General features: G+C 44.7%; 1 protein-coding gene across 15 annotated transcripts in view; it reads right to left on the reverse strand.

The window, feature by feature from the left end:
• Positions 1-27614, reverse strand: part of TRPM8 (transient receptor potential cation channel subfamily M member 8) — a 121980-nt gene that overhangs the window by 36776 nt on the left and 57590 nt on the right. For 8 of the 15 annotated variants that reach the window (XR_010368912.1, XR_010368911.1, XR_010368913.1 and 5 more), the window contains one exon: positions 679-788. The exons of 3 other annotated variants lie outside the window; for them this stretch is intronic. Coding sequence is in view for 8 of the 12 variants with exons in the window: in XM_064433471.1 (XP_064289541.1) it covers positions 679-788 (110 nt within the window). In the remaining 4 variants the exon portion in view is untranslated. Of the gene's footprint in view, positions 1-678; positions 789-1595; positions 1615-23864; positions 23976-24418; positions 24521-27614 lie in introns of those variants that run through there. 4 more of the 15 variants (XM_064433478.1, XM_064433475.1, XM_064433483.1 and 1 more) reach the window with 3 other exon arrangements.

The following is a 27614-nucleotide window of genomic DNA, read 5'->3' on the forward strand; positions in this document are numbered from 1 at the left end:
AAGAGCCCCCTGAAAACCTGGTATTTAATTTTAAATTCTGAAAAACCTTACTGATAGCACAGTGTTTAGCTGATACCAGTGAGCGACGCTCATTAACTCTGTGAGTGTCAGAGATAACACAGCAATTATAGATATTTTAAAAGATGCCACACAGCTGCAGTCCACAGAACAGGCAAACTATTCTTTTGGTAAGACATTTCCAACCCATTAAATTAAATATGTAAGATATTCAATGCATTGAAGCATAACTTTCTCAAAACAACATATATTGAGAATAATAACCATTGGATAAACTCCACAATAATCCTCTAAAGTGTAAGACTATAACTTCCACGGCAATTCAAGGAGCATATCCAAGGAAATCTTCAGCCTGAGATGACTTTAAAAAAAAAGAGAAAAAAATTAAAAATATCTAGTTCTAAAAAGACAATTTAAGAGGCTTTTAGAAGCTTGCCTGCAATTGAAAAAGCAAGACCAGCTCCATTCTCAGGAAGCTGCCAGATACATGTAATCACTATTTGCATTAACAATTCCCGAAATTGGCTTTAGGTGAAACCTCTCCAGCAGCAGAGGATGCCACCGAACTTCAGCTGCACCTGCTTGCACAACTTCAGCAAATTCAAAATATATTCACTTAAGGACAGAAAACCCAACACTTAACCAGTAGCACAGACTTACCAAAGTCTCCAGAACGTGCCCCAGGACTCCTTCTGCAGTCATAACTCCAAGAGGAAGGCTCTGAAATACCCGAGCGGGCAAAGCCCCACCTTTATCTGTGTCATGCCTTCCTTTTAAGGGAGGGAGGGATCGTGGCCAGGAGAGAGAAACAGCAGAGTTATTCACCAGCTCCTAATGAAGGCTTAATTGCAGCAGGGTGCAGGAATGGCAGCTCAGGTTGTTTGTGACAGAGATGTTTGCTGTCCCACCTGCTGCTGCTCACGGGCTGCAGGAACAGATAACACCACAGCTCCTTTGTGGCACCAGCAGCACCAGTAAAAAGCCAGGAGTAAGGGAAAACGCTTGTGGGAATAAATAATTAGATTTTAATGTAGCAGATGATAATGAAGCAGCTGGAAAATCAACACCTATTAATCTAATTTACTACAAGGTTGTTGAAGCACTGTTGAGTGCAATAGAGGATTTTAGAAGTGTTTTTGCTCAACAAAAATCAGACTCAGTTACTTAATTTTTTGTTTGACATTCAGCATGGAGGAATCTGGTTTTCTCCTGCCTTTGACTTAAAGCTTTTCACTCAGGTAAAAGCAATTTCTATTGCTGTGATATTCAGTGACTCCATGCAGAGATGGATTGTTCCCAGGCCACCTTTCTTGCAGAAAGCACTGCTATCCCATTTGCTGCTGGAGAACCTTCTACTGCCTTTTAATCACCCAGTTTGGACCAGTTTAGGCCAGGTTGGATGGGGCTTGGAGCAACCTGGTCTAGTGGAAGGGTTCCTGCCCATGGAAAGGGGAAGGGGGAGGAAATTTGAGCCTTGAGGTCCCTTCAAACCTAAATAATTTCAGGATTTTAAGTCTCAGAGTCATCTTTCCATCTGTGATGGAAGGTAGGTTTATTTGTCTTATATCTCACATTACCTTGGCATACACACATCTGCATTTTCATTTAGGGGCTTCACCCCAAATGGCAGCATCTGACAGCTCCCTAAAATGTGTGTGTTGAAAAAGAACACATCCAGTGATCTACTGCTCCTAAGGAACATAAAGAAAACAGATTTCAAGGATTTGCAGATGAACCTGAGAAGGAGCTAAATAGCTCCTGTGCATTTTCTGGCACCCTGTTTCCCTAAAGCAGAGTTTTCATGGACAGCAGCACCATGGTCATGCAGCAACATTCCTGACACAAATCCGTGGTTCATACTTGCAGATAGTCCCTTAATCATTGCCCTGTGAAACCTGCCTGGCTGGCAACTCTCAAGAAAAATAACTACTCAGTACATAAATGGAGTTACATACTCAGTGCATAACTACTTAGTACCTAAATATTTTAAAATAAAATGTTAAAATCCTTTAAAAATGTTAGTGCACAATTGAGAACAAACCTTTCTGCCTGGTCCTCTTAGGTACAGCAAACTGGAAAAGAGACAGATTTTTTTGGGGCCACTTTACTGCTCTCAAGTAAGAAATTTGGTATCCTAAACATAAGTCAAAAATGCTCTCTGAAAGTTTTTAGGGTAAAGATAATCAATATTTCCCAAAGACAAGAGTACATCTGTGGGCAGTAATTCACACTTCCCAGCATTCCTGCTTTCTTGTTTTGAGAATACACATAGAGGTATTCCAAATCTACAGGAATATGTTAATATTTACTGTATTCCAGCAAAATCAGGTCTGACTCCAGCAGAGATTTCAGGGAGAACTTGCCAAACTGCACAGTACGACCTGTCTCTTCCAATTCACAGAAGTTATCTAACTGTGGGTTTGGACCAGGCAGAGCTATTTGTGAACAACCAAAAGGTGTTGTTATGGATCCTGGCCAAAGAGCTCTGTGTCTTTCTGGTGAACAAGCAGAAGCTACATCCTCAGGATCAGAATCCTTGTTCTCTATGCAGGAATCAAAATGCAGCGAGCACTTGTATTACTAAGAAGTGGGAATTCACACAGATACAAAATATTTTCCATTCATTGTACTAAGAGCAGTGAAGAGAGTGTGAAGAAAAACCCTTCTTCTGCTTCTGAATAAGCCTTGTGATTGTTTGAAATGAAGTATAAAGCCAGAGAGCAGCTTTAAGGAAAATGGTGCCTGAAGAGCTACAGGGATTTGAGCCCTGCAGCCCCCACTGTGCACAAAAATAGGTACAATGGGATTTAATTCAGTGGCTGGCAGGAAATCACTTTTCCAGAACCCATGAAAGCTTGAGAGGGGCTTTTTATGGGTGAAGGCAGAATAGACAATGTACTTGTGAAATCAAGGGGCACCACAGAATCCCAGAATGGGATTGAAAGGGACCTAAGAGCCCATCCCATGCCACCTCTGCCATGGGTAGGGACACCTTCCACTGTCCCAGGCTGCTGCAAGCCCCCTGGCCCTGGACACTTCCAGGGATCCAGGGGCTGCCACAGCTGCTCTGGGCACCCTGTGCCAGGGCCTCCCCACCCTCACAGGGAAGAATTTCTTGCAATCATCTCATCTAAATCTCTCTTGTCTCATTTTAAAACCACTTCCCCGTGTTCTATCACTATACCCCTGTGTAATATAAGTGAACTCTCCTGTAGAGTTCATTTTGGGAATGGGGGATGAGGGGGGTTGTGTGTATTTTTAAAATTAATTCAGTCTCAGTTCACCACACCAAGCAACATTTTTAATGCCAAGGAGACCATCATTGTCTGACAGCATTGAGATCACCATTACTGGCCATGAAATCCCTTTTTAGGAGCAGTGGATTTTGGCTAAGCTTTGGGCACATGTAACAGCCTGGGATAGTGGAAGGTGTCCCTGCCCATGGCAGAGGGAGGAAGATGGGCTTTGAGGTCCCTTCCAACCCACACCATTCTGGGATTTTATAATTGTTATCCCACTGCTGCAAGGCAATGTCTTACTGGAGGTTTTTATGTGGGGTTTCAAAGCTTAGGCTCCACAGAATCCAAGAGTTAAAAGTATGATGGATCAAAAAGGCAAAAAAACTAATACTTACTCTGTGGAGTGCTAATCATGAACATTCCCTCATCTCAGCTCTCCCCATGGATTGCCAGAGAGAACAAAATGTCAAACACTGTCGTAGAACAGCCAGGGTACTTGCTAATTACAGCAGCTCAAACAAAGCGTTACATGGAGATTCACAAAGAACATTTCTATCCCCAAAATCCCTCTGGATTTCTCTTGCTTTGGCTGCAAGCTGTTAACACTGCTCCTGTTTCTGAGCAGGAAACTGGCACTGACGCAGCTGCACACAGAATTTCATCTGCTGTGCATGACCTGCCTTATGCACCCCTTTATTGCTCGTACAAAAATCCACTTCTCCCCTTCTTATCCAAGCTGCAAAGCCCACCTTGAACAGGGATAATAGCTGGTGTGTGGCTCCTCACTCTCTTCATGTTGGGATTTTGGATTCATAACCTAAATGAGAGCTGTAAGATAACATTTGAGCACTCCTCATCCTCAGAAGCATCTGGAGCATAACGAGCATGAGCACAACAAACCTAAGGAGAAATACTGATAATTATCTGCCATAATAATACAGGCAATTTGTTGTCCTAATTTTGGGTTATATGGAGGCACAGTAAAATGAGGAGCCACAGAAGGTCTTCTTCAGGGCAAGAAAGGTCAATGAAACTACTCAAACTAGACCAGAGTCCTACCCAAAGCAGAGGTGGGATAAATCCTGTTACACACAAATTTGTCAACAAAAGCACATGTGGAAGAGGTTTTACAGTGACTTCTGTGAGCCAGAGAGAAGTTTGAGAGGAGGATCTACATTTACACCTGAAAGAATTTCCTACCAATGTCGCTGACATAGAAACCAAGAAAGAAAGAAGGATAAATAAATAAGAGAATGAGTAAGAGAAACCTGCAACTGCTTATTCCAATAAGCACTTTATTTGTCTCTTCTAACCAATGAGTAACTCTTCAAACTTATGAGCTTTATAAGAATGTATAAAAAGCATGCATACTAAAATAAAAGAGGGACTTGAAGCCTTCTGAAAATGGAGTGTGTTGTTTTGTATTGTCTCCGTTTCAACTATGACTGTCTCAACTACAACAAGCACAGACATCACAACTTCTTTGGGATTTGAGTCTTTAAAAATCTTGGAGAAGCCTAAAGAGCACTTTTCTGTGGTGACAGCTGCTCAGATTCTGTGTGCAGGCAACACTTTCTGGTTCCTCCTTTCTTCTGCATTCAGGAAGGCAGGTGCACTGCTGGGCACAAACCAAGTTTCAAAGATCCCATTGTGGAATGGCATATTTCCATCTGGCTGCTCAAGTCACAGGGATTTTTAATGTAATATTAATTACTGAAAGCAGTTTTGAGCCATTTACCTTAGGGTATAACAGAACATTCCATCAAGCCTGCAATGACACATTAAAGGACACACCAAAGAGAAAAGAGAACACAAGCTGGTGCAAAATGGCAATATTTTGGCAATTAGTGATGGTGGAACTGTTCAAAAAGGGATTTTTAATGGAATTTAAATCTATTAGAAGCACTTCTGACTAGTCTGAGTGTCAAACTAGTCTCGCTGAAAGACAAAAGTCTCCTGGAAAATTTAAGTGTGACCCTGCAGAGATAAAGACCTAATGCTGTGGAACCTTGAAAATGGGGATACAACAAAGCAGAGAGCTGTGGTCCTGCCCTCCCTCATCACCCATCCTGCTGTCCACAAGCATTTAAAACCCTTTTTCACAATTTACATCCCTAAATGCAGACACTTGTATTTCCTTTCAGTGTGAGAGTGCATTGCATTTGAAGAACAATGAAATCATTCCGATGTGCATGTCAGCCCAGAAAGCTCTGAAAGTGCATTTTGGTGTGAAATATTAATAGGTAGGAACAGAACACTGGCAGATTCTTGCTGTAAAAGCCCTAAAAATAAGAAGAAAAAATAAATCCACCAGAAAGAATTATGTAATTTTCAGCTTATCAGTGTTGAGTGACTAGAAATTGTGTACCTCGGGCTTTTATGCACTTTATTTGATGGAAATGTTCTGAGAAAGTGTTCATCAAGCTTTAAAAATGAGGAGAGGTGAGGAGAGGAGATGAATGCTTGAGATGAGCTAAAAAAGCACCCAAAACCCAAAGAAAAAGCAATAAGGAGGCTCTAATCAACACAGTGGTCAACTGGAGACTCACTTCCACCAGTTTCAATGCAGCAGGCTCACATCTTAGCTTCAGCCCCATGGATTTCTTAGAATTTAGCCAGGATCAAAATAAAAATGTGCATTAATCCAGAATATTCCAGTTGATGACAATCACAGAGAAGTCTCAACAACAAAAACTGTCAAAACTAAAAAAGCTTCAAATTAACAGCAATAAATAAATTAAATAATTTTCACTTTTGCATCAAAACTTAATGAAAACCACCTTCCTGAAAAGGAAGGACACATTTCAATAATCAAGTATACTTGAATATGGCTAGAATATTTAAGGAAAATACCAAGTTCATTAATTTTTCAAGGCTCATGATAGTATTGTTGCAAGTTTCAGAGTATTATCCTTAGTAATAACTGCTGTCACTCACTGTTGTAAAGTTCAGAATTCAACCAAACTATATAATCTTTCTGTTTTAAGAGTTTAGGCATAATTTCTTTTGCCTGTTTTGCATGCACTGAAATCATACACAGAAATCAAAGCCATACAGCACAAAGACAAGTGGTAACACCAAAGAAAAAGCTCTCAAACGTTCATTTAATCCACAGAAACTCCTCCAGTCAAGAAGTACATCTGTTTCCACAGAGCCATGTGACTAAAACACGCTGTCAAATTCATCTAATATTCAGTGAAAATTAACATATGCTTGGGACTATTTCAGTCTCCATTCTCTGGGGGCTGGGTGTAACATGCAAACCTTGCACATCCATTCCAGTCTCACACCACTGTGTGGATAATGGTGTGTGTCAGCAGCAGGCAGTAGAGTGTCCCACCCCAAAAAGGTACACTTAATCAGATATCCAAAGATACTTTGGGTAAAATGCCTTTAGTCCATGGAAATCAGAGTTTTCAGAGTAAGTGGGAAGGTACCTCTAGAGGTCTAAATTAGTCAGAACTAAACTACATGTGACTCAAGAGCTCAAGGAACAGAAATCCCACAGTCTCTCCAGTCTTTTCTAGTGCCTGAACATCCTCAGGGGGATTTTTTTTCTACTACAAGAACATCTCAGAATTGTTTAGGTTGGAAGGGACCTTAAAGTCAATCTCATTCCAAGCCCCTGCCCTGAGCAGGGACACCTTCCACTATTGTGTTTCTTTCTTCTTTTTCTGCCTGGGTCAGGGTCGGGATTGAAAGCACTCAAGACAGTGTTTTGTGTTTGGACTCAGATGTTTATTAATTCTTATCTATATAACAGTCTTACAAGTTGTGAGTTCTACAGCATTTCACTAACAAGCTACAAAATGGCCCAGCATCTATATCTACAAGGTCTTTTAAGGAAAAACTATCCAGTTAAGAAATGACACCTAAATTATTTTCACTTTTAACCCAATAACCAACTACCCGTGCCCTGCAATGGGGACTTTTTTATCCAACTACACAATACCACCCAAACCCATGGAGAAGAAGATGAAGAAGAAGGTGAAGAACGTGAAGAAGGTGGAGAAGAAGCACCAGCCTCCATCCTAAAACCTCCATCTTGCTTTATCTATATAAATATATTCTAAAACCTTAAAATCTAAGTTTCCCACCCTGTGGTGTCACACACTTCTATTCAAACTCCACACTCACAATCCCAGTTCTGTCATTCCATTTTGGAAGCCTTCTCCACGGCCTCAGGTCAAATGCAGTTTTCTCTTGAGGGTTTGTGCCTTTCAACACAGAAAGTCTAAAATTCTCAGCATCCAGGGTTCCAACATTCCACTATCCCAGTCTCCTACTTATTCCTTTGTTCCAGCTTGTGTCCAGTGCCCCATTCCTGCACACCTTGGACACACCTGGATCCATTTTCTCTCTACATTCTCACATCAGGGAGTTAGAGATACAATGAAGATCCCACAGCACGTTTCCATCTCAAGCTCTCCTTGGGCATTGGGGCTGGAACTAGATGATATTTAAGGTACTTTCCAACCAGGAAGATTCCAGGACATTTTATTCACCCAGGACAGGATTTATCTGTCAGGCATTAACATGCAGTCAGGCATTAACAAACCTCTAGCCAAACTATGGAAAAACCCTTCAGCTTTCAGGAATATGCTGGCTGTTCCCAGTCCCTGACCAGGCTAAGAGATAACCTGTACAAGTCCTGTTGGTTTCTGTTTTCCTGCTGCCACAGAAGAAAGAGGGACAGAAACAGTGAATCACCAATCCCATGGAGATAATATCAAGACAGTGCCAGGAGAAATGTTCAGCTGGAAAGTGTGGCTGGAAATCAAGTGAGCTGTGACATTCACCCCAGATCACTCTGAACAAGTTGCATTCTAAAAACAGCAAGGGAATGGGAGGCCAAGGACACCTTTGAGTTTTGAAATGAAAAAGCTGGATTCAATTGAACTTGCTGAAATAGGAGGCAATGAAAAACAAAGTGTCAGAGAACTCAGAGATGAAAACAACACAAGAACCCTTGCCAAATTCACAGGCAAAAAGTAAAACAGCCATACTCCAGGTTTGAGGGAGGAAAAACCAGCTGAATTATCGATTTTGAGTGGTCTTCCCACAGAAGACCCCACTCCTTGAAGGCTCTAAAATGCTTGCATTATTTAATAATTTGTTCTCAGCACAGCTACTGCTGGAAAATCAGTTTGAGAAAAGTTGGAGGATGGGAGGAAACTGCTTCCAAGAAATTTAGCTCGGGTCACAGTTGGCAAGAACTGGCTGTCCCCCCTCCACCCCAAAATGCGAATGTACAGGAAAAGTTTTGAGCTAAAGAGTCTTTAAAAAGGAAGCACTAAAGGTAACAGAGTTAGCAGCTCTGACAAGAATTTCAGCACACAGGGAGAGGCAAGGAGGAAGAGATAGAGTCAATGGAAAAAAATCCCCTGGAGGCTGAGGTCAGACTGATTAAGATGCTGTTTCAGTCAATATCCGCTGAAAACCATAGCTGAAAGCAAACAAACACTAAATATACTTTATCAGAGTCTTACAAGGAAAAGACTCTCATGGAAAATGTATGAAGAAGCTTCCAAGTAATTATAGATTGGCAAAGTTGTATTTCTTCCCCTGACCATTATTTTAATTAATTATTAATCAGCTGCTGCTGTCAAGCCTATGTGCTTAAAAACTCCGAGCAGTGCGTTCTTTATAAGGGGTAGTTTATCAACTTGATTTTATGTCCATCACACAGCATCAAAATGAAAGATAAGTGATTTAGAGTAAACCATGAATTTGATCCACTCACTCACACATTTCATTGCTTTCCCAAGCCCACAAGGAGCTTGGTGTCTGGGGAGGCTTTGACTGACTTTGAGGATACAAACAGCACAAGTCCAAGGTCAGGCACAAAGGGGACGTCCATGACTTGTCTGCAGTTCAACTTCTGGAGAGCTTCTGCTTCTGAGAGACCCCCCCAGATTTCACATGCAGCAGTGGAGGACACAGAGCATCATTTTGACCCAAACCAGTCTCCCTGGAGTCACAGCAGCTGCACAAAGGGCACCACAAATGCCTGTCTCACTCTCCCGGCCTGAACAGCTACCATTGACTCATAAATGTCTCTAGAACCCTTTAGTCCTGCTTCCAGAATATCCATTTCTGTAAGGCTTGGACTTTTCCCACTGAAAGTCTCTCATGTTTTGATCCTCTGCTTGCATTTTTTTCCAGAATTCTTAGCACAAAAGCAATGCAAAGCATTCACTCATTCTTTGCCCAAAACATTTTGTTCTCAAGGTTAAAGACCACTCAAAATCCCAGGAGCAGAAGTTTCCTCCTAAGGACAGCAAGGATGTTGAGTGTACTTTATTTATTCTGTGCTGTAGCTGTCCTGGCTGGCAGTGAGGCTGGAACAGCTCACTGGGTTCTGTGCTGACACCAGCCTTAGTCCCAGCTGGAATCACAGCCTGGAAAAAGCAGTGGAAAAAAGAATCATCTGGAAAATGTGACCAAGATGGGGGCTGAAAAAAATGCAAATATCTTCATCCCCACAGTAGTCACATCAATTGATGAGGGCAGCTGAGAGGGTGACAATATTTACTTCAGCAAGGTTGTCTGACTGGGGACTCTGTCAGTTGAGAATTCCAAGGGGAAGATGGAGAAACCACAAAGAAATGTAGTCACAGACCTGACAAACCCACCATGGAGACACTGACAAGGAACAGACCCTGCCAGTCCTGCTGGTGGATGGGCTGCTCAGACACCTCAGGGCACTTCCAGCAAGATCAGCATGAGGCAGGAATGGTAGGTGTCCCCAAAATCCAGCTACTGGGGCAGACTAATGGGTATGGAGAGCCTTGGAACAGTTGGGGAGAGGAACAGGCTATAAACAAACCCTACAAAACATGAGCAAAATTTTGCCAGGATTAACCATCCTATTTGCAATATCAAGGATTAAGGCCTTTAGGCTTGGCCTTGGTCTGCTTGAGGGCAGACTTTGCCTATAGATAAATAAGATTTAAAGTTACCTTCCAGGATGTCAAACCCTACAGCAAGTTTGTGAACTCAAAAATGCTTTAAAATGTAGAAAAGGCAAGGCTGAAGCTGTCTGGCCTTTGTAAGGCAGAGAGAGATTTTAAACAGGTGGTTACAGAGGTTAAAAAAGCCCTCTAAGAACATCAAGTCCAACCATTAACCCAGCACCAAATGGTATCTTCAAGCACCAAGACTGCATTGTTTTGAACACTTCTGGGGATGGTGACTCCACCACTTCCCTGGGCAACCTGTTCCACTGCCTGACCACCCTTTCAGGAAGAAATCTTTCCTAATATCCAACCTGAACCTTCGCTGGGGCAACCTGAGGGAATTTTCTTAGGTCCTGCCACTTGTTACCTGGGAAAGGAGAGATATTTACCATTTCTAGACTAATTTTAGACAACTATTTCTGAATCAGAGTAACGGTAACACAATGGGCCTTTCTTTACAACTGCAAATCTTTCAATGATGGCCCGATTTTCCAAGGTTTCACCCTTGCTTCCCTGCAGACATCTGAAGCCAAACCTCCTCTTTACTCTTTCACTGCACTAACCACCAAACATCCCAGGTTTGGGTTCTTCTCATCATCACTACACAAATTTTGCACATCCAGTTCTATGTTGATTAGAGTTTGAGGACCTCAAAAGAGGTTGTGGAATCTTGAGTTTACAGCAAGAGCTGTGTGCTGTGAATTATTTTAAAGAAAAGAATTGGGATTATAGGTTATTTGGGAAAGCCTAGATCTGGCAGCCATTGCAAACAGATCCTACAGCAAACAGAGCTTTACAGCAACTCTCTGCAAAATGCTATGACAAATTAATGACAAAACACCCTGATAAATTGCAGGAAGTCCTGCCCAGTCTCAGAAAGAGCCTCCAAAGGAGTGAAGAACCACCCAGCTGTTGCAGTGAATGTCTGTCACCTCTCGATGTGCTCCATTTATCCCCCTGCTTGCCAGTGATGCTGTGGGCTCCACAGGGAGTGGGGTAATTGTGCCAGTTCCTTGTTCCTCCCCGTTGGAGAGTGGAAGGTGCAGCAGATGTTGAGATGAAGTCAAACCTGCCCCTGAACCAAAGTCTTCTACCAAAGTCTTGGAGAGAGGAACAGCAGCAGCAACTCTCCAAAGCTTTGCAAGCCTGCAAGTTATTGGCACTGGGAACGTTTTTTGGTCTCAGGCTCTCACCAGGACACACACCCCACAAAGACATGGCCCTGAACTTGATGAATAACTGCAATCATTGATAATTAACAGGCCTTTAAGAGTCAGAAGGAGGAAGGCTGTGAGTACACTGACAGAGGAGGACCAGAGACATTGCACCCAGAGCTGTGGAAGGAAATGAGAAGGGTATGGAATACTGCTAAAATACGAAAAGAATATTAAAGCCAGCTTCAATTACCTAAACTATAATTCCACATACCATCTGCTAGCAATTTTTTGCATCTCAAAAAGGAGTCTCAATCGAGTCAGCACCATTCAGCTTTTCACACACTGCAAGTGGCAGTATTAGAAAGATCCGTTCTGAGCCTCCCCATCATCCCCACCTCTCCAGCTTCTCCAGCCTCCCAGATGGCTGAAACCACAAAAGTAAAGAATGTCTTTGAAACCGCCGCTCCCCGATTTAGGAGGGAACACATTCTTGATCAAATGAAAAAAAAAAAAAGAATGAAAACATTTATGATTTCCAGCTTCTCTGAAGCTGCAGAGAAAGGTTTTCACTCTGACAACTTGTATTAGCTGGCCTGGAATCTGCAGGCAGCAACATTTAAGAAGTAATTTGAAACTGAAAGAGTACTTTTGGGGAAAGTGTCTCAAATGTCAGACAGATCTATTAAGACAGCTCTTGACAGACTAATCTTTAAGCCCTTCTTTTTCAGTGTGAGATTTGTATCGATTTTTAAAATAGCAATCCCATTACTATACATTAACAGCATGGATAAACATCTCTCCGAGTATTTAGGATTACAAGAGAGAATGTGAGGGCAGTAATTTTCCATCACACAGTAGGTGAGTTTAACGTGGTATCTGCAAATCAAGTCCACCTCTAAAGCAAATTTTCGGCACCGCAGGAACTCTGATGACCTTTTTTGTTACCCAAATCCACACTGTACTCTGCCACTCTGCTCCCTTCCCGGCAGTCAGCTGAACATCTGAACATCCTGTTACTCACCTTACTGCCTTTCCCACTGCCAGAGCTGGAAATTCCCTTTCCAATGTGTCCAATTCTCCCAACTTTAGGAATAACAGAGGAAAACCAGGAGCAAGTGTACCTATGCACGAGGCTCAATTGGCAGGAATGCAAGAAATGGACTCCATCTCAGAGGTCCTTTCCAACCTAAGTGATTCTGTGAAAAGAAACATCTCAACAGAAAAGGAGAGGCAGGCAGTTCCCTTCATAGCATTTTGGATTTCCAGAAAGGGCCAGAAAGATCAGGACTCTCCCTGAGCCCAGAGGCTGCTCATGGACTTGTCCCTTGATCACACCTGTAAGACTGACCAGACTCCCAACAGCACTGGTGTCACAGCCAAAATAAATAAATAATCAAATGCTATTGCAGTAAATCCTGCTCTTCTCTGTCCCAGAGATTCCTTGAGCTCAGCAGGCTGGTGCATGCATCAGCCTCAGATCAGATCACAAAATCCCAGAACGGTTTGGGTTGGAAGGGTTCTTAAAGCTCATCTCAATCCCTTCTGCCATGGCAGGGACACCTTCCACTGTCCCAGGGTGCTCCAAGCCCTGTCCAGCTTGGCCTTGGGCACTTCCAGGGATCCAGGGGCAGCCACTTCTCTGGGCACCCTGTGCCAGGGCCTCCCCACCTTCACAGAGAAGAATTCCTTCCCAATATCCCATTTAACCCTGCCCTGTAGCAGTGGGAAGCCATTCCCTCTGTCCTGTCACTCCAGCCCCTTGTAAGCAATCTCTCTCCATCTTTCCTGTAGTTTCCCTTCAGGAGCTGGAAGGGTCAGTGATGTTACCATGGAGCCTTCTCTTCTCCAGGCTGAATAATCCCAATTCCCTCAGCCTTTCCTTTTGTTCCCACCAGTTGCCAGAGTTGTATAACAACAACTTACCTGATTCACCCTGGATTCCAGGTACATAACAAACTACTGTAATTTCAAGATTTCTCTCAAAATCCAGTGTTTATGCCACTCATACACTTTCCCCTAAACACACACACATTTAAGGAGCTCATTTTCAAGCGAGGCTTCACAACCATGGTTTGGATGATTTTGAAGCTCAGCTGCAGATTTACAGGTGCTCCTGGCTATCAGGACACTGGACAACAGAAGGATTGCTCAGAGGGGCACAGCAGTAAAGACTGGAACCCAAGAATGCTCAGCTGTCTAAAACCTGTGACAATGTGGCTGAACCAGGGTCAGGTCAGGGGTCATAACTTTGGATGTGGAAGAATTAAGTTAGAGATCCATGGCGGGGCTGCCTACACTGTTCTTTGGTTTAAAAATTGGATTAATCCAAAACATTCAGAGAGATTTTAAATGAGAAAGATTAGATGTTATCAAAGTGTGGTCTGCAAGTGCTGCCTGATCAATGAGAGAGTCAGGGAAAATGGGAATAGAGGGAAGTCTCTCTCCTGGCCTGCAGTGGAGGGTACCACCTCTCCAACCCCAGCCTTTCTAGGGATAACAGATTCCACAGCGTCCTGAGTCTCTCCAAAATGTCTTCTAGTATTGGAGGCTTAGCTGGGTGCCTTTAAAGCCACTGGACTTGACTCCTGAAGCCTTCCTGCCCCATGGGAAGGAAGCTCCATGCCTGCTGCCTCTGGCACATCTCTTTTCCAAGCGCTGTTCCCTCTCTTCCACCTCATACAATCTCTGCTCATGCCCTGCAATTGCTTTTTCCAAGTCCCCTCTTACAGAACTGGAAGAGAGACACAAGAATAGACCTAATTGCTGCTCCAGCCTCTTCTGGGTGGCAAATAGCCTTGAACATCAGTGGAGATTGCTTCTTCTCACATGGGCACAGCTCCAGACCCTCCCCCTTGTTCCTGCATGCTTCATCCACCAGTGCTAGTAGTGGACCTTGGACCACCTCCACCTGGAGGGGCTGGATCACCCCAGAACCAGCACAGCTGACCAAAGGGATAGCCCACACCATTAGCACCATGCTCAGCCCAGAAAAAGAAAAGGAATCTTTGGGGTCTTTATTTAGTTCCCCAAAGGGACAGGGAATGAGGGTGGAACTTGTGGGTTGCGTCACAAGACAGCATCACTGGGTTCCCAGGTGTCCCACCCTCTCTGAAGATGTCACCCAACATCTCAGAGCCCAGGTGCTACCTGGCTGATTGCAAGGGGCAGAGCCATGACCTTCTTCAGGCTCTCAAGTGCAGAAATGCACTGAGAGAGCTCAGAAATTTCAGCTAATCTTTTCATTAGGGCCCCGCTACACAAACTCCCAAAACTGAGGGTCAGAGGGGTATCAAATTTGCTTTCTGAGTGGATTCTGTGCCCTTAAGGCTACAGATCATAATGGGAAAAAAAAACAAAAAAAGCTCTCAAACAGGCCAAGTACTAGAAAGGTGATAAAGTCCACACCATTAAAGCAGAGATTTAAAGGCAGGTACATATTCTACCTGATCTGATTCTGCTGTGAAATACCCAAGGCTGTTACAGAAGTTCACATTAGTTCTTCCAGCTCCATCAAGAAAGAACGTTTGCAAGGGCTTTGCCAAGAAGAGAGGAAAGTTCAGAGATAAAAATAAAAGAGAAAAAGGAAAAAACATTCCACTGTTTGCACAATTATTTTTACAGAGCCAGTGGAGTGGGACAGCAGAACAATACCCAGGAAACTTCTTGTTGTGCAAGCTCACTGCCACCCTGAGCCCAGGGCTGCTGCCTTTTAGAAAGCTCGTCTTGCATCCATTATTTGGACTGTGCTGCACCTCTCCCTGGCCTGGAAGGAGGAACACAGAAGGGAAAAGGGAGCTGTCCCATTCCAGGCCATACCCATTACAAGTCTGAGCTTCATCCTCCAAACTATTTCTAGCAGACTACATTGAATATCCTGCAGGTGTAGCAAGGTTTGAGCACAACACTTCTTTTTCCTGCCCCCCACCTCACTACCCAGCTGTATTTCAAATTCAGCCAGCCAGGCTGAGTTCTGCTCTGTCTGCTGAAGAACCCACACCTGTACAGTACAGTACAACAGTGGGATATACCAGCCAGAGAAACCATCAAGGGGAAATGAAATGTATGAACAGCTTCTGGAAGGAGCAGTTGGGTGCCATAAATGAGACCCAGGGAAGCTGGAACAGAGAGGGGTGAGCTGGAACAGGGATCAGTCTTGATCAGGGAAAACTTCTCTTGAAGCTATTTCTCAACAGAGCAGCACTAAGGAAAGATAAGTTGCAGTTTGTCCTTGCTGCTCCCACACAAACTGCTTTTGTGACTAAAAACCAAACCTGTTATTAAATATCAATACTAAAACCCCACACAATTCTTTCAGCCTCCAACTATAGCGAACAAAAAGGTTTCAGTGTCCTTTTTAAAAGCAAGAATCACATTTTTAAATATAATTTTGTCTGCCAAGATCCAGTCTCCTTTCTGCCACTAGATGTCCCACAAGTAAGGGGAGAATCCAGATGGGAGCCCTGTAAACTAATTGCAATTTGGATTTATTTTCATTTGAGCTGCTTTAAACTCTTAATGTATTATTCAACTCAGTGAAAGCTTTCTCGAATTTGTAAATAAACAAAAGATTCTTGCTGGATTGATATATTCATTTAACAGTAATTTTGATGGTGTAATATTAGATGTTAATCCCATATTCAGGTTGTTTCTGTGCTTTAGTTCTCTAACTTTTAAATATAATGCAATTTCAGCAGGGAAGCATTATAATGAAGCTATTACCCCATGGGAACAATTTGTGTTGGTGTTTATTTCAGCATTAAAATAAATATCAGAGCAAGAACTGTAAAGCACCATTGAAAAAGGAGGATATACTGCGTCCCATCAGCCAGGTAATTAATGACAATCAATATAATCAATCCCCTGGGTACCTGAGCAGCACCTACTGTGCAGCTGGACTTGGTGCCACTGTTCAGCACCCTCTGCTCATTTGGCCACTTCAGTTTGCCCCACTGGCCACGTCCTTGAGCTGCCCTTTATCACCCCTCTGTAAGGATGGTGTGGGAGACAGCATCAGAGGCTTCAGCAAAGTTGAGGTGGACACTGGTCCTCCTTCATCCACCACTGAGTAACTGCATCATGGAAAGCTGCCACACAATTAAACACAATTCTGCCTACAGTGAAGGTGTTTTCCTTAGTGGGGAGAGGCAATATCCCTAGCCATGCAAGAAGTGTCTCACCCCTGCCTGGCTATAATATCCCAGGGGCTTCCAGGAGGAAAACTGTGGCAAGAAAGGACAGAAGAGAACTCCAGAGACAGCAGAAAACTCAACCTGGCTTGTATAAGGCAACAGGATTTCATCCCACAGCTGGCACAGCCCTGTGTGCAACAGAGATTTTCTGCAACAAGGGGTGGATCATTTCAGCCCAGTGTGGACACCAAACATTTGACAGCCACATACATAAACACTATTTTTATTTTGCAGAACAGTTTGCTGATTTCCTGTCACCACTCATGCCTCAGCACACAAAACCCCTAAGTAAACCAAGGAAGGAGATATTTTATTCATGAGTACAAAGCCCAGCTGAGTTCTGAGAAAGCTTGCTGTTGCTTTTGAGGTGTCTCCTCTCCAGGCACGGAGCTGTGCAGTGCATCACATGGAAAGTGCCACAAGTCCCAGCACAACTAACCTGGCAGAAGATGCACAGGGAATGGCCAGAGTGTGAGAGAAGAGGCTTCTGTCATCCATTGTTAGCCTGGAATTTGGTCCCAGCTCTACTTTGTGTATTCTAGCTGCTTAATCCAAGTACAAGAAGGACCAGCTAAGGATTAGGTGAGAAGGAAGCCAAGGAAGTGACTTTGGCCCAGGACTCAGCTGACAGATGCCAACTTACACAGTACAATTCCCCTTGTAAACCTGAATTTATTTCTGCAGCACTTCTCTTCAGCCATTGCAAATAAACAACTCAACAGCATCTTCAGCTCAGGAACTTTGCCCTCAAGATTGCCAGAACACAGCTAAGCTCAGACCCACCTCCTGCTTCATTAAATTGGGGTGCTGACCTATGTAAGCCACAGAAAATCTGCTGCTGAATTTGTCCTTGCTGTTCCAAGTGGTGCTGGGAACACTGCTTGACTGTGGAAAGTCAGAAACACGGATTCATTGCCTGTTCAGTGTTTACCTGTGAAACATTCCCCATTCTCACAAGCACAGGGAACAGCAAATGTTTCAACAGAATCAGCACGTGGAGAAGTCCCTGAAGATGGAGCTGGAGGCAGGAGGCTGGCTGAGTGCAGGGCCACAAGAACCAGCACCCTGATAGCACCAATAGTCCCCAAGTGCCCTGAGCAGCCTCTACCTGCTACATATATAATATATATATATATATATAAAATATATATTATATATTTTATATATGCTTATATATATTATATATATTAATATATATAATATATAATGTAATTACATTACATTATATATTATATTACATTTTATATTATATTATATTATTACATTACATGACATTATATTACATTATATTATATTATAGAATGCTATACTAAAACCATACTAAATTATACTAAAGAATAGAGAAAGGATATAGACAGAAGGCTAAAAGATAATAATGAAAACCTTGTGACTCTCTCCAGAGCCTTGACACAGCTGGATGGTGATTGGTCACAAAGTAAAAACAATTCACACGAAATCACTTGTTGGATAAACAATCTTTAAATAACATTCTAAAGCAGCAAAACACAGGAGAAGCAAATGAGATAATATTGTTTTCATTTTCTCTGAGGCTTCTCAGCTTCCCAAGAGAGAAATCATGGAGAAGGGATTTTTCCAGAAAATATAACAGCGACACAAGGCCACATCCTGGCAGTCAGTGCCACAGTCCTGGCTCTGCCTGGATGGCTCCAAGATGGAAGCAAAAGAGGGCTTGGTCATGAAATCTCTCATTTTAGAAGTTTTAGTCCATTTGCATATAGGACCCAACTGTCCAAGTATTAGCTTCAAATTATGAAGTTGCATCCTCCTTGCTTGCTTGCCTGCCCTCCTCACATTGTTTATGCTTTGGGCCTGAAGTTTGAAGAGATTGTCCTTGAGTCTTCCACCTAGAATGGGATTGTTTTGTCTTCAGCACTCTGTGAAAAGACCCTAGGAACACTTAATTTAAAGCTAAAAGCTGCACACCAAAACAGAAGAGAAAAACTTAAGGTGTCACTGTCCAGAGGGTCCTGCTCAGCTCCATGCCTGGCACCCAGTCCTGACCTGAGCTGGAAGGCAGGTGACCCCTTGGCCCCTGGATCTGCAGCCTTGCCTACAGCCCAAATTCCTGCTGCTGCTGTCTGGAGCCCTGGCTGGATCCTGCTCCATCCCCTCACTTGGCTATCAGCACTAGGAAGCCCCTGTTAAGCACTTCTGAGCCCCTCAAGCTTTAATTTTACTGTACAATCCCTCTAGAAGCTTTTGGTCTTTCCCTGCCTCCTTTTCCTGATGCTCCTGGCTCTTTGGAGAGGCACAACATTCCTCTCACTGGGATTCAGCTGGATGCAGGATTTGGCCACATTTCTCCCACACACATCCCTGCCAGCTCCCAGAGTGAGGGCAGCAGCTTCCTGCTGAGATGCAAACCTGTTCACTGCCCAGCACCCAGACATTCCTGGGCAGCTGTCACAGCCACTGCCCCTGCAAACACCCTGGCTCATGGCCTCAAGGGTCACTTGGTATTTGCTGTCCCAAAGCCAATGGAACACCCTGTGGATTCAAATTCCCCCTGTGACCATGTAAGAGCAAGTGACAAGGGTCAGGCCAACATCTGGAGCTCCAACATCAGGCTGCAGGACAGCTCCTTGTAAACTGGATTTGTCTGAACTGCGCATGGAATTGTTTGTAAGCACTAGATCAATGCCTTGCAGACAGAATAAACCCACTGGTTTGATAATAATGAGGTTGAGTACATATTTCAGTCTCTTGCCTTGATATATGCCACCTCTGCAAGCTGAAAGGAGAAGCAGGCAATGAATATTTTGACAAATATTCTAAAGGTTGCACCAACACAAGCTGATGGAACACACAAATAGTGAAAGACCCACACACTTTGCATTATTACTTTCTTATGAATTAGCCCAAGAGGCCCACAGATTGCTAGTTGAACTTTTTTGGAATAGTGTTACTTAAATTAAGTGCTCTATTCCCAGTTCTGGTTTACTTATATTTAACTCTCCCTTCCCACACAAACTTTGTATTTTAACAAATAACTGATTTCCTCAATGGATTACTCTCCCTTTAAAGATAGCACTGTTGGGGCAGGTCACTGGTTTGGCAATCTTTAAGCTTAAATCCATTTAACCCACCAGCCCTCAACTTTATTTTTCTGGTCTGGCTGAAGGTGGAGCTGACTGGCCTGTGAGAGCAGATGGCATTTTCCTTCCCCAGCTGATACAAAGGCATTCCCAGAGCAATTCAAACCCTTCCACACTGCCATCCTCTGGCAAAATACACATACAATATTAATGACAGTTATTTCTGTCCTGTGGCGCTTCCAGTCCTAGAAGAAGAGTGGGAATATTTTCCTAGTTCCTGAAGAATCTCTACTGGAAAAGATCCAGTAAGGCTGATCAAAATTGAAAGTAGAGGGGTGTTCCCCCCCTGCCCCATCCAAGTGCATCTTTCTTGTATTACTTCTGTGAAGATGAATACATAGCTATCCATAAAGGAATCACACTATAACAGGATATCTGAGGACAGTATTATCAGAGTGCATGTTTTTCAAGCTCAGAAGCTACAGGATTAACAGAAAAAGGACAAAGCGGACTTAATACAGAAAGGAGTTCGCTCTTGGAATGTCTGCCTAGTCAGATGCTGGATGACTGATCCTGTCTGGGGGCTGTCCAGTACAAGAATGACAAAACTCAGTCAGGACCTGCTGAATTTGCAGTTGATTTTGGCACTGGCATGACTATATAAGTACCTGGACTCAAACAAGATCCTGGCACTGCTGGCTGAATTTCCCACCTCTAATCCAGGCTGCCAGGAGGAAAACTACCAGGTGGCAAACAAGGAAAGCAATTCCTCAATCACAGACAACAAGGCACCAGAGTTTTGTGTCAATCCAGCTACTGCAAACATTCTTGAACTCTTCCAGGGATGGAGTAGTCACAGCTTCTCTGGGCAACCTGTGCCAGGGCCCTCCCACCCTCACAGTCAATAATTTCTTCTTAATATAAATCTAAATCTGATGTAAATATCATTACAGAGCTTTCATGGTAAGAATTCCCACCTTCTGCAATGAAGATGAATTTATCCCAGGACTGTGTCCAGGCAATTCTCTTTGCTATGGACCTCAGCCATGAAATGAAAACAGAGCCTACAGCAGCAAAGAAAATAAAACTGACCAGTTCCATGACTGTGTACAGTGAGGATTGTAAAAGTGGCTCCCTTAAATAATCCTTGACAGAAAACAGCAAGAGACCTCACCTAGAATTAAAAGCTGCAACACCTGCTGGGCTTTAAGGAACACATGGAAGGTACCAGCCCAGGTGTTACAGAACTGCAGTGCATGAACTGGAGAGGATGTGCTCCAAAAGGCTGCTGCAGAGTGCTGAGCAGTGATTGCTCCCTCCTCAACCCTGGGCTCTGAGTGCCAGGACTCAGGAGCAGACTGTTGGCACTCCCCTCCTGCAGTAAGCTGCAGGAACAGGCTGCCCAGGAGCTACCCCAGGAGCCTGGAACAGGCTGAAGCCATGAGATGGACAATTGACAGCACCAGAGTCACCCTGGCAGCAGTGTCACCCACCTCTGTGCAGGCCTGGAGCAGCAGGAGCAATTCTCCTTCCCCCTGGGGGAGGACAGAAGTGTTCCACCAAACCTCAGCACAGACCCTGGGGATTCCCCTGGCTCCCAGCTCAGGTGTGAACCCACCTGCAAACACACCTCTAACCCCGGGATAAAGCTTAGGAACCACTCAGGGAAGCATGGACCCACACATCTACTGCCTACAGCATCCACTTGCAAACTGAGCTGCATTCAAGAGCTGGGACCTTAATTTGGCATTTCAGACTGCTGCATTTGCTTTGGTAGTTTTCCTATTACTGTTGTGAATAGTGTCTGGGCTCCTACATAATTAACAGCAGCATAATGCCTACGAAGTGCTTCTAATTTGCTAGGCTGCCTTTTCATGCAAGTGAAAAAAATTTAAGCAGACATTAGCAAGCAAGAGGCAGAACCCCACACATGCTGCTGGTGGAGGAATCTTGAGCTCCTGCCTTGAGCAAAAACCTGAAATAATGAAACTATCCACCAAAAAAAAATCTAAAAAGTAAAAACCAGCAGACACCAGGTGATTCCTTTGCACTGAAAGGGGCAGTCCATCCTCCTCTGGTATGAGACCATGAATGTGGTCCAGCCTCCAGTTTGGAGACTGAGATACAGAGATGTGCCATTTCTTACAGAGTGAGCTACAGACAGATGTCTGTCATTTTCTGCCTCACACAGGTCTCTCTGCTACTCTCCAGTGTCTAATACTGATCCAGGCACTGTAGCAAATTCTGTTTTCCCAAATTAAAGAAAAAACCTAACAGATTCAACCTCCCAGCCCTGGGGCAGTACTCTCCCCAAAATACTCCATACAAAATCTCCCATGAGACAACCTCTTACTCTCCTTCCTCCTGAATCCCTTTAATAAGCCATTCCCTTTCATCAGAATCCTTTCTATCTTTGCTTTTTTTTTGGACCATCTCTTCTCTCTTCTCCCACCCCTCCCCTTTTTTTTAACTGCCAGAAAAAGAAGTTCTCACAGAGTGCAGCTGCATTTAACTAAGGATTTGGAATTCTGCAAGATGCCCTGGGTTGCTGTGGACAGCATACCAACCAAGCCTTAAAAAAGCTAGAGGAAGAACCACACACAGCCCCTACATCTCAAGTAATTCCCACGTTCCTGTCGATGTAGCTGATGTTTGGTGCTGCAGTGATTTTCCCTCGGGCTCGGAATGGGAAGCAGGCACGGCTGGGTGTTTATCTTTTGGCAAGTGCTCGTTTCCCTTCAGTATCCAACAAGCCTCTTTTTAACTTCCCTGATAACAAGTACATTGTTTACAGCAAACATTCTCACAGAAGAATGTAGCTTGCACCCGAGGTCAGGCTCGGGGAGATGTTTATTAGCACAGCTGGAGGGATGTGCAGCAGGTAATTCTGCCTCTATTTTTCTCTAGTACCAAAGAAGCAATGTGGATTTTTAGATGCAAGGTTTAATGTCCCTATGAAAATAAGTTTTACCTGCACATCCCCCCTTCCTCCTATTTTCCGTTAGCTCCTTATGCTAAGCACAACATCATAGAATCCCAGGGGTTTTAAAGCTCATCTCCTTCCACCCCCTGCCATGGGCAGTGACACCTTTCACTGTCCCAGGGTGCCCCAAGCCCTGTCCAACCTGGCATGGAACACTTCCAGGGATGGGGCAGCCCCTGCTCCTCTGGGCAACCTGATGTAATCCTCATGCAGCATGGAATATCCCTTTGGCTGGTTTGGGTCAGGTGTCCTGGTTGTGCCTCTCCCTGCTCCTCACTGAACCCCAGCTCAGCAACAGCCAGGACACCCCAGTCTTACCAACACTGCAGCAGTCACAAATCCAAACCATCATACAGGCTGCTGTGAGGAAAACTGACTCCATCTCATCCATACCAGAACAGCAAGACAGGCATCATTACCTTCCTGTTATATCCTTCAAAGAAACACAGTCCGTTCCCACCGTTATGTTTAGATTTAATCCCTGAGCTTTCCAAATGAATGTTGGTACAGCAATCTGAAAAAAATCCAGTTCAGAATAAATTTTTTTTGTTTAAAAATTCACTAATAATTTTTAGCACTGATTTCTCAAGCTCATTGCAGCTGCAGCAGGTGCTTTTGTGCTGCCCCTTTGGGAATGAGACTGTTCCTAAAGAACTGAACAGCAGCAGGGACCAACAATCCCTTCCTCACCTGGGGGAGGTCAGTAACCAGAAAATAATGAGCATTTAGTGCCCCACCTGAGACCTCCACTCACAGAGCAGGATCTCCAGTCCAGCCAGGACAGTCCTGGCCTGAGTTAGGACAAAGGAGTGTGCCAGGAGTGTGTGCAGCACATCTGCATGAACCTCTTGGACTCACAGAGGTGAAGCCAACTAAATCCCTGGAGCAGTGCTGCTCCTGGCTGGGATCAGCTGGCAGGCAAGCTGCCAGCCTAGCAGGGATTTACCTTCCTGCCTTCCCATCCTGGCCAAGAAAGGGCTGTGCCAGGAATGCCCCCAACAGGTTCAGCACAAAGCTTCTCGAACTTTGGCAGCAGGCAACAAAGGAAGAGCTTTCAAGCACTACAGAGCAGCAGAGCCCACTTCAAGGGGACTCCTTCACCTCCCAATCTTATCATAAGAGCTCTTTAACTGCATAATCTCCTTCTCCAGCAGCTTGAATACTCCTCTGCACTATAGAGCACACCTAAGCCAAATTAAATTCTGATACCAGTGGCCACAAGCCCGTCCTGCTTCAAACAGCATCACTTCTTGATGTGCTCACCCCCGTTCCTCAGCAGCTTTGGGTGAATATCCATTTGTGTGTCCCTCTTGGCTTTAACATAGGAGACTGTGCACTTCTGAAGCAAGGCCACTGCTCAGCACTCCCTCATTCCTGGGAAGAGGATGAAAAGACAAACAGCATGTGACAGCTATTTCTCAGTCACCTCACACATTGCTGGGATGGCGCTGGGATGCTGCAGCAGCAACACAGCCCAGGAATGCATGAAACAACATTCCTCATTTCCTTTCCAAGCTGCACAGGAGACATGGGGATCTCCAGGGCTGCGCCGTGTCCCTGCAGCAAAACGTGACACCAAGGACGAGCAATTCCAGCGATCCCCAGAGCGAGGATGCATCCTCGGCCAGGGTGCAGGACACCCAGAGCTCAGGCAGGGAATGAGGTCACAATCCTTGACGTGCCAGGGAAAACAATCCCCTGCCCTGCCAAGCTAGCAGGCTCCATCAGCCAAACACTCCCGAGCTCCGAATGACGCTTCCAGCGTGCTGAGGGCACAGGTTTGGCCGCTCCCCCCAGGCTGGGAAGTGCTTCCATACCTTTTTTCACCATTAAGTGTCTACGTTTGCAAACAAATCCGGGGCAGAGCTCGGCGCCTGCTGTTCCACGGCTCTCGCTGAGGCAGGCGGATGAACCAGAGGGAATGAGCCGGGTTTAACAAAGCCCAGCTACAAACCGGCTGACATAGGGCTGTCAGCACACTCCTAGGCTCCCGAGGGAGGAATCGAGCTTATTCCTGTGTTATCACCCTACTGCGGACAGACCTGAGTGAGGGCTGAAGACAGAAAGAGGATCACAGCCTGAGGGCAGCTGGCACCCCAGCTGGGGAGCAGCCTGGGCCTTCCAGCCGTGCTCCCACACAGCTCAGCACCCCAGAGCTGTAGATCTGTGTCCATGATCTTGTGCCTGCGGAGTCCTGGAATCCCAGAATGGTTTGAGTTCAGTTGGATGGGATTTTAAAGCTCATCATGTTCCCAACCCTGCTCATCATGTTCCCAACACCTTCCACTGTCCCAGGCTGCTCCAAGCCCCATCCAGCCTGGCCTTGGGCACTTCCAGGGATCCAGGGTCAGCCACAGCTGCTCTGGACACCCTGTGCCAGGGCCTCAGCACCCTGACAGGGAAGAATTGCTTCCCAACATCTGATCTAACTCTGCCCTATCACTTCAAAACCATTGCCCCTAGTGCTGTCACTGTCTGCCCACCTCCTTTGAAAATATTAGAAGTTGAAACCTCTTGTTTACATTTCAAGCTTGCAAAGTAGATGATGCTTTTAAGCCCAGATCTGGTGCCTTTTTGCATCTGTAGAAATGAGAATTTAAAATCTGTACTGTTCTGCTATCCATGCAGAGAACTTCCTCCCTGGAGCAGGACACAGCAGCTCAGAAATCCAAGCCCCTCCAGGTACAGCAGATGTGCTCTTTCATTTTCTGCTAATTGACTTTGTGCTGACTTCCCACTACCTGACAGGTCATTGGCAACCTAGAAGGGCTCATGACTATGGAGTATTTGTGACCATCAAGCTTCCAATGTTATCTGTCCCACCAAAGATGAGAGGCAGAGGACATTCCCAGCCAAACAGGGTGTCAGTCTGGAAAGAAGAGCTCTCTCTCTCTCAGGCAGTTGTTTGCTCACACACCATCCCATCCCAGAGCCAGCTCGAATTCCTTGTCCAGATCAGTCTGTGCTTGTTCTTTCCTTGTTTGCTTCACAGTTGCCATTGTTTGTTTTCCTTTCCTGAGCCCCTGCTGTTTCAGCCAGTCTTTTCAAGGCTTTTGGTAAATGCTGTCACAGAATCTTTGAATCACTGAGGCTGAAAAAGAGCACCAGATTATCAAGTCCATGCCTTGAGGAGCAGCAAGTCATCACCTGTGCCAAGGTGTTTAGGGCTTGAATTCAGAAGCATTGCCAGAAGCCACTCCACCGAGTTCCTCACTTGACAAAGATGTTTTCTTCTCCTCTGAGATCAGCCTGAGTTTTCTGATCCAGAACATAACACCCACCTAGAAGGAGTATTCCCTTCCAAGTACCAAATCCTGAGTCAGGGCTGTTCAGCCCTGAAGGAGAACCAGCCCTTTTTTGTCTCCACCTGCCCTGCCTCCAGTGTGCCCTTGTAACACCAGAGCAGATTCTCCCAGGCCTCCTTTGCTTCCCTTACCCTCTGCCTTCCTTGAAAATCCAATTCCATTTTTCTTTACATGTCCCAGGAACCCCAAATGAAAGCCACAGGAAATCTGTATGAGCAGCCCTCTGGATTCCTTCCTGTTCCTTTGTTTTATTCTCAGCCTTTTGGAGGACATGCCCACGGATGTGCCACCAGATGCACACACTGGCCAAACAGCTTATCCAGCTGGCAGCAGGGGCTCCCTCCTCGCAGCTCCCCAAGAGATGAAGGGCAAAAACATTTCAAATTCCTTCCACCACACCACTAACTGCTCTAATACTATGCTTTTACACGTGACAAGAGATGGGAATCCTCCTCAAATGCAGAGCAGGGAGCTCCCCAGCACTTCAGCTGTCAGCTCAAAAAGCAGCTTACCTGGAGGAGCAAGAGGCAGAGCCTGAACTGGAGGCAAATTGTCATTTTGTCATTGTCATAGCCACTAAAAACCAAACCTGATGGAGGACAGCAGAGCAGAGCAGTGCCCCAGCTCCTCCAGAATGCCACTGACTGGAGTTACTCCATCAAAAGCAGTGACTTGTGCTTAGGCACCCTACTAGAGAATACCAAAACACACACAAATTTTGGTAGAGGTGTTATATCCATGTGCTTTGGCTGAAGTGAGGAGTTAAACTCAATTTATTTTTCTACAGGACAAGAGACTAAGACTGACCGTTCATTCCTATTTACAGAAAAGGGATCCAGCTTAAATCCTAGGAACTGAATTAATCAACAGAGCCTGCAAGAGATCCAGCTATTGCCTGTGCTGAAGCACAAACTCCATTGGGAATGATCACTGCTGAGCACAGCATGGCCAGGCAGTGCTAAACAGGGCTTGGGTTCCCCTTTTACCTTGCTTTTTCTACCTTTTTGTTTTCCTTTAGCCACACACCAAAGTCCCACTGAACACTCTCCTCCTTATCTGCAGGCCAGGGAAATGCCTTCATGTCTAAGAGCAGGTTGAAGTCTCTTCTCTCTGGTTTGGGCACTGAGCTCAATCTCCCTACCTCCTGTATCACCCATTAGCGCATGCAGAACGAATGTCCACTTTGGCCACCATTATTTGTGACAGTTTGGGCCCATGAAAGTCAAAAAAGAGGATTTATGCCTGCCTGAGTGAAGAGGTTAAGTGATACAGTACTGAGCCCTGCTCAAAATACATCTGACACAGGGGCTTAAAGTATTTTAGTCCTGAACTTCAAATCTGAGCTGTGCCAGTGCTGTCCAAATCCTCCTAAGCCAGCTGGAAGTCAGTCTCTACATTTATTAGAGTTAGGTTGGGAAATGTTCACAAAATAGTGGGTGCAAGTTCAATGACACAACACATATGGACTTAAAAAAAAAGGAAGAGGAAAAGCACAAGATCAGATAATTACATCCCAGGGAGAGCTGGCAGAGTTTAATACTGTTTGTGCTGTTGAAAAGTGAGAACCTCGTCCTTTTTTGTTGATCTGATGATTCGGATTTAAAATCCACTCAATTAATACAATTAATGAGACTGCTGGGCAGACTGGATGTGGTTTGGTCACTACTTGCAACTTATATTTAAATAAAGTGCTCACATCCAGTTCTAC

This window comes from Passer domesticus, chromosome 10, assembly GCF_036417665.1.
Source record: "Passer domesticus isolate bPasDom1 chromosome 10, bPasDom1.hap1, whole genome shotgun sequence".
NCBI classification, from domain to species: domain Eukaryota; kingdom Metazoa; phylum Chordata; class Aves; order Passeriformes; family Passeridae; genus Passer; species Passer domesticus.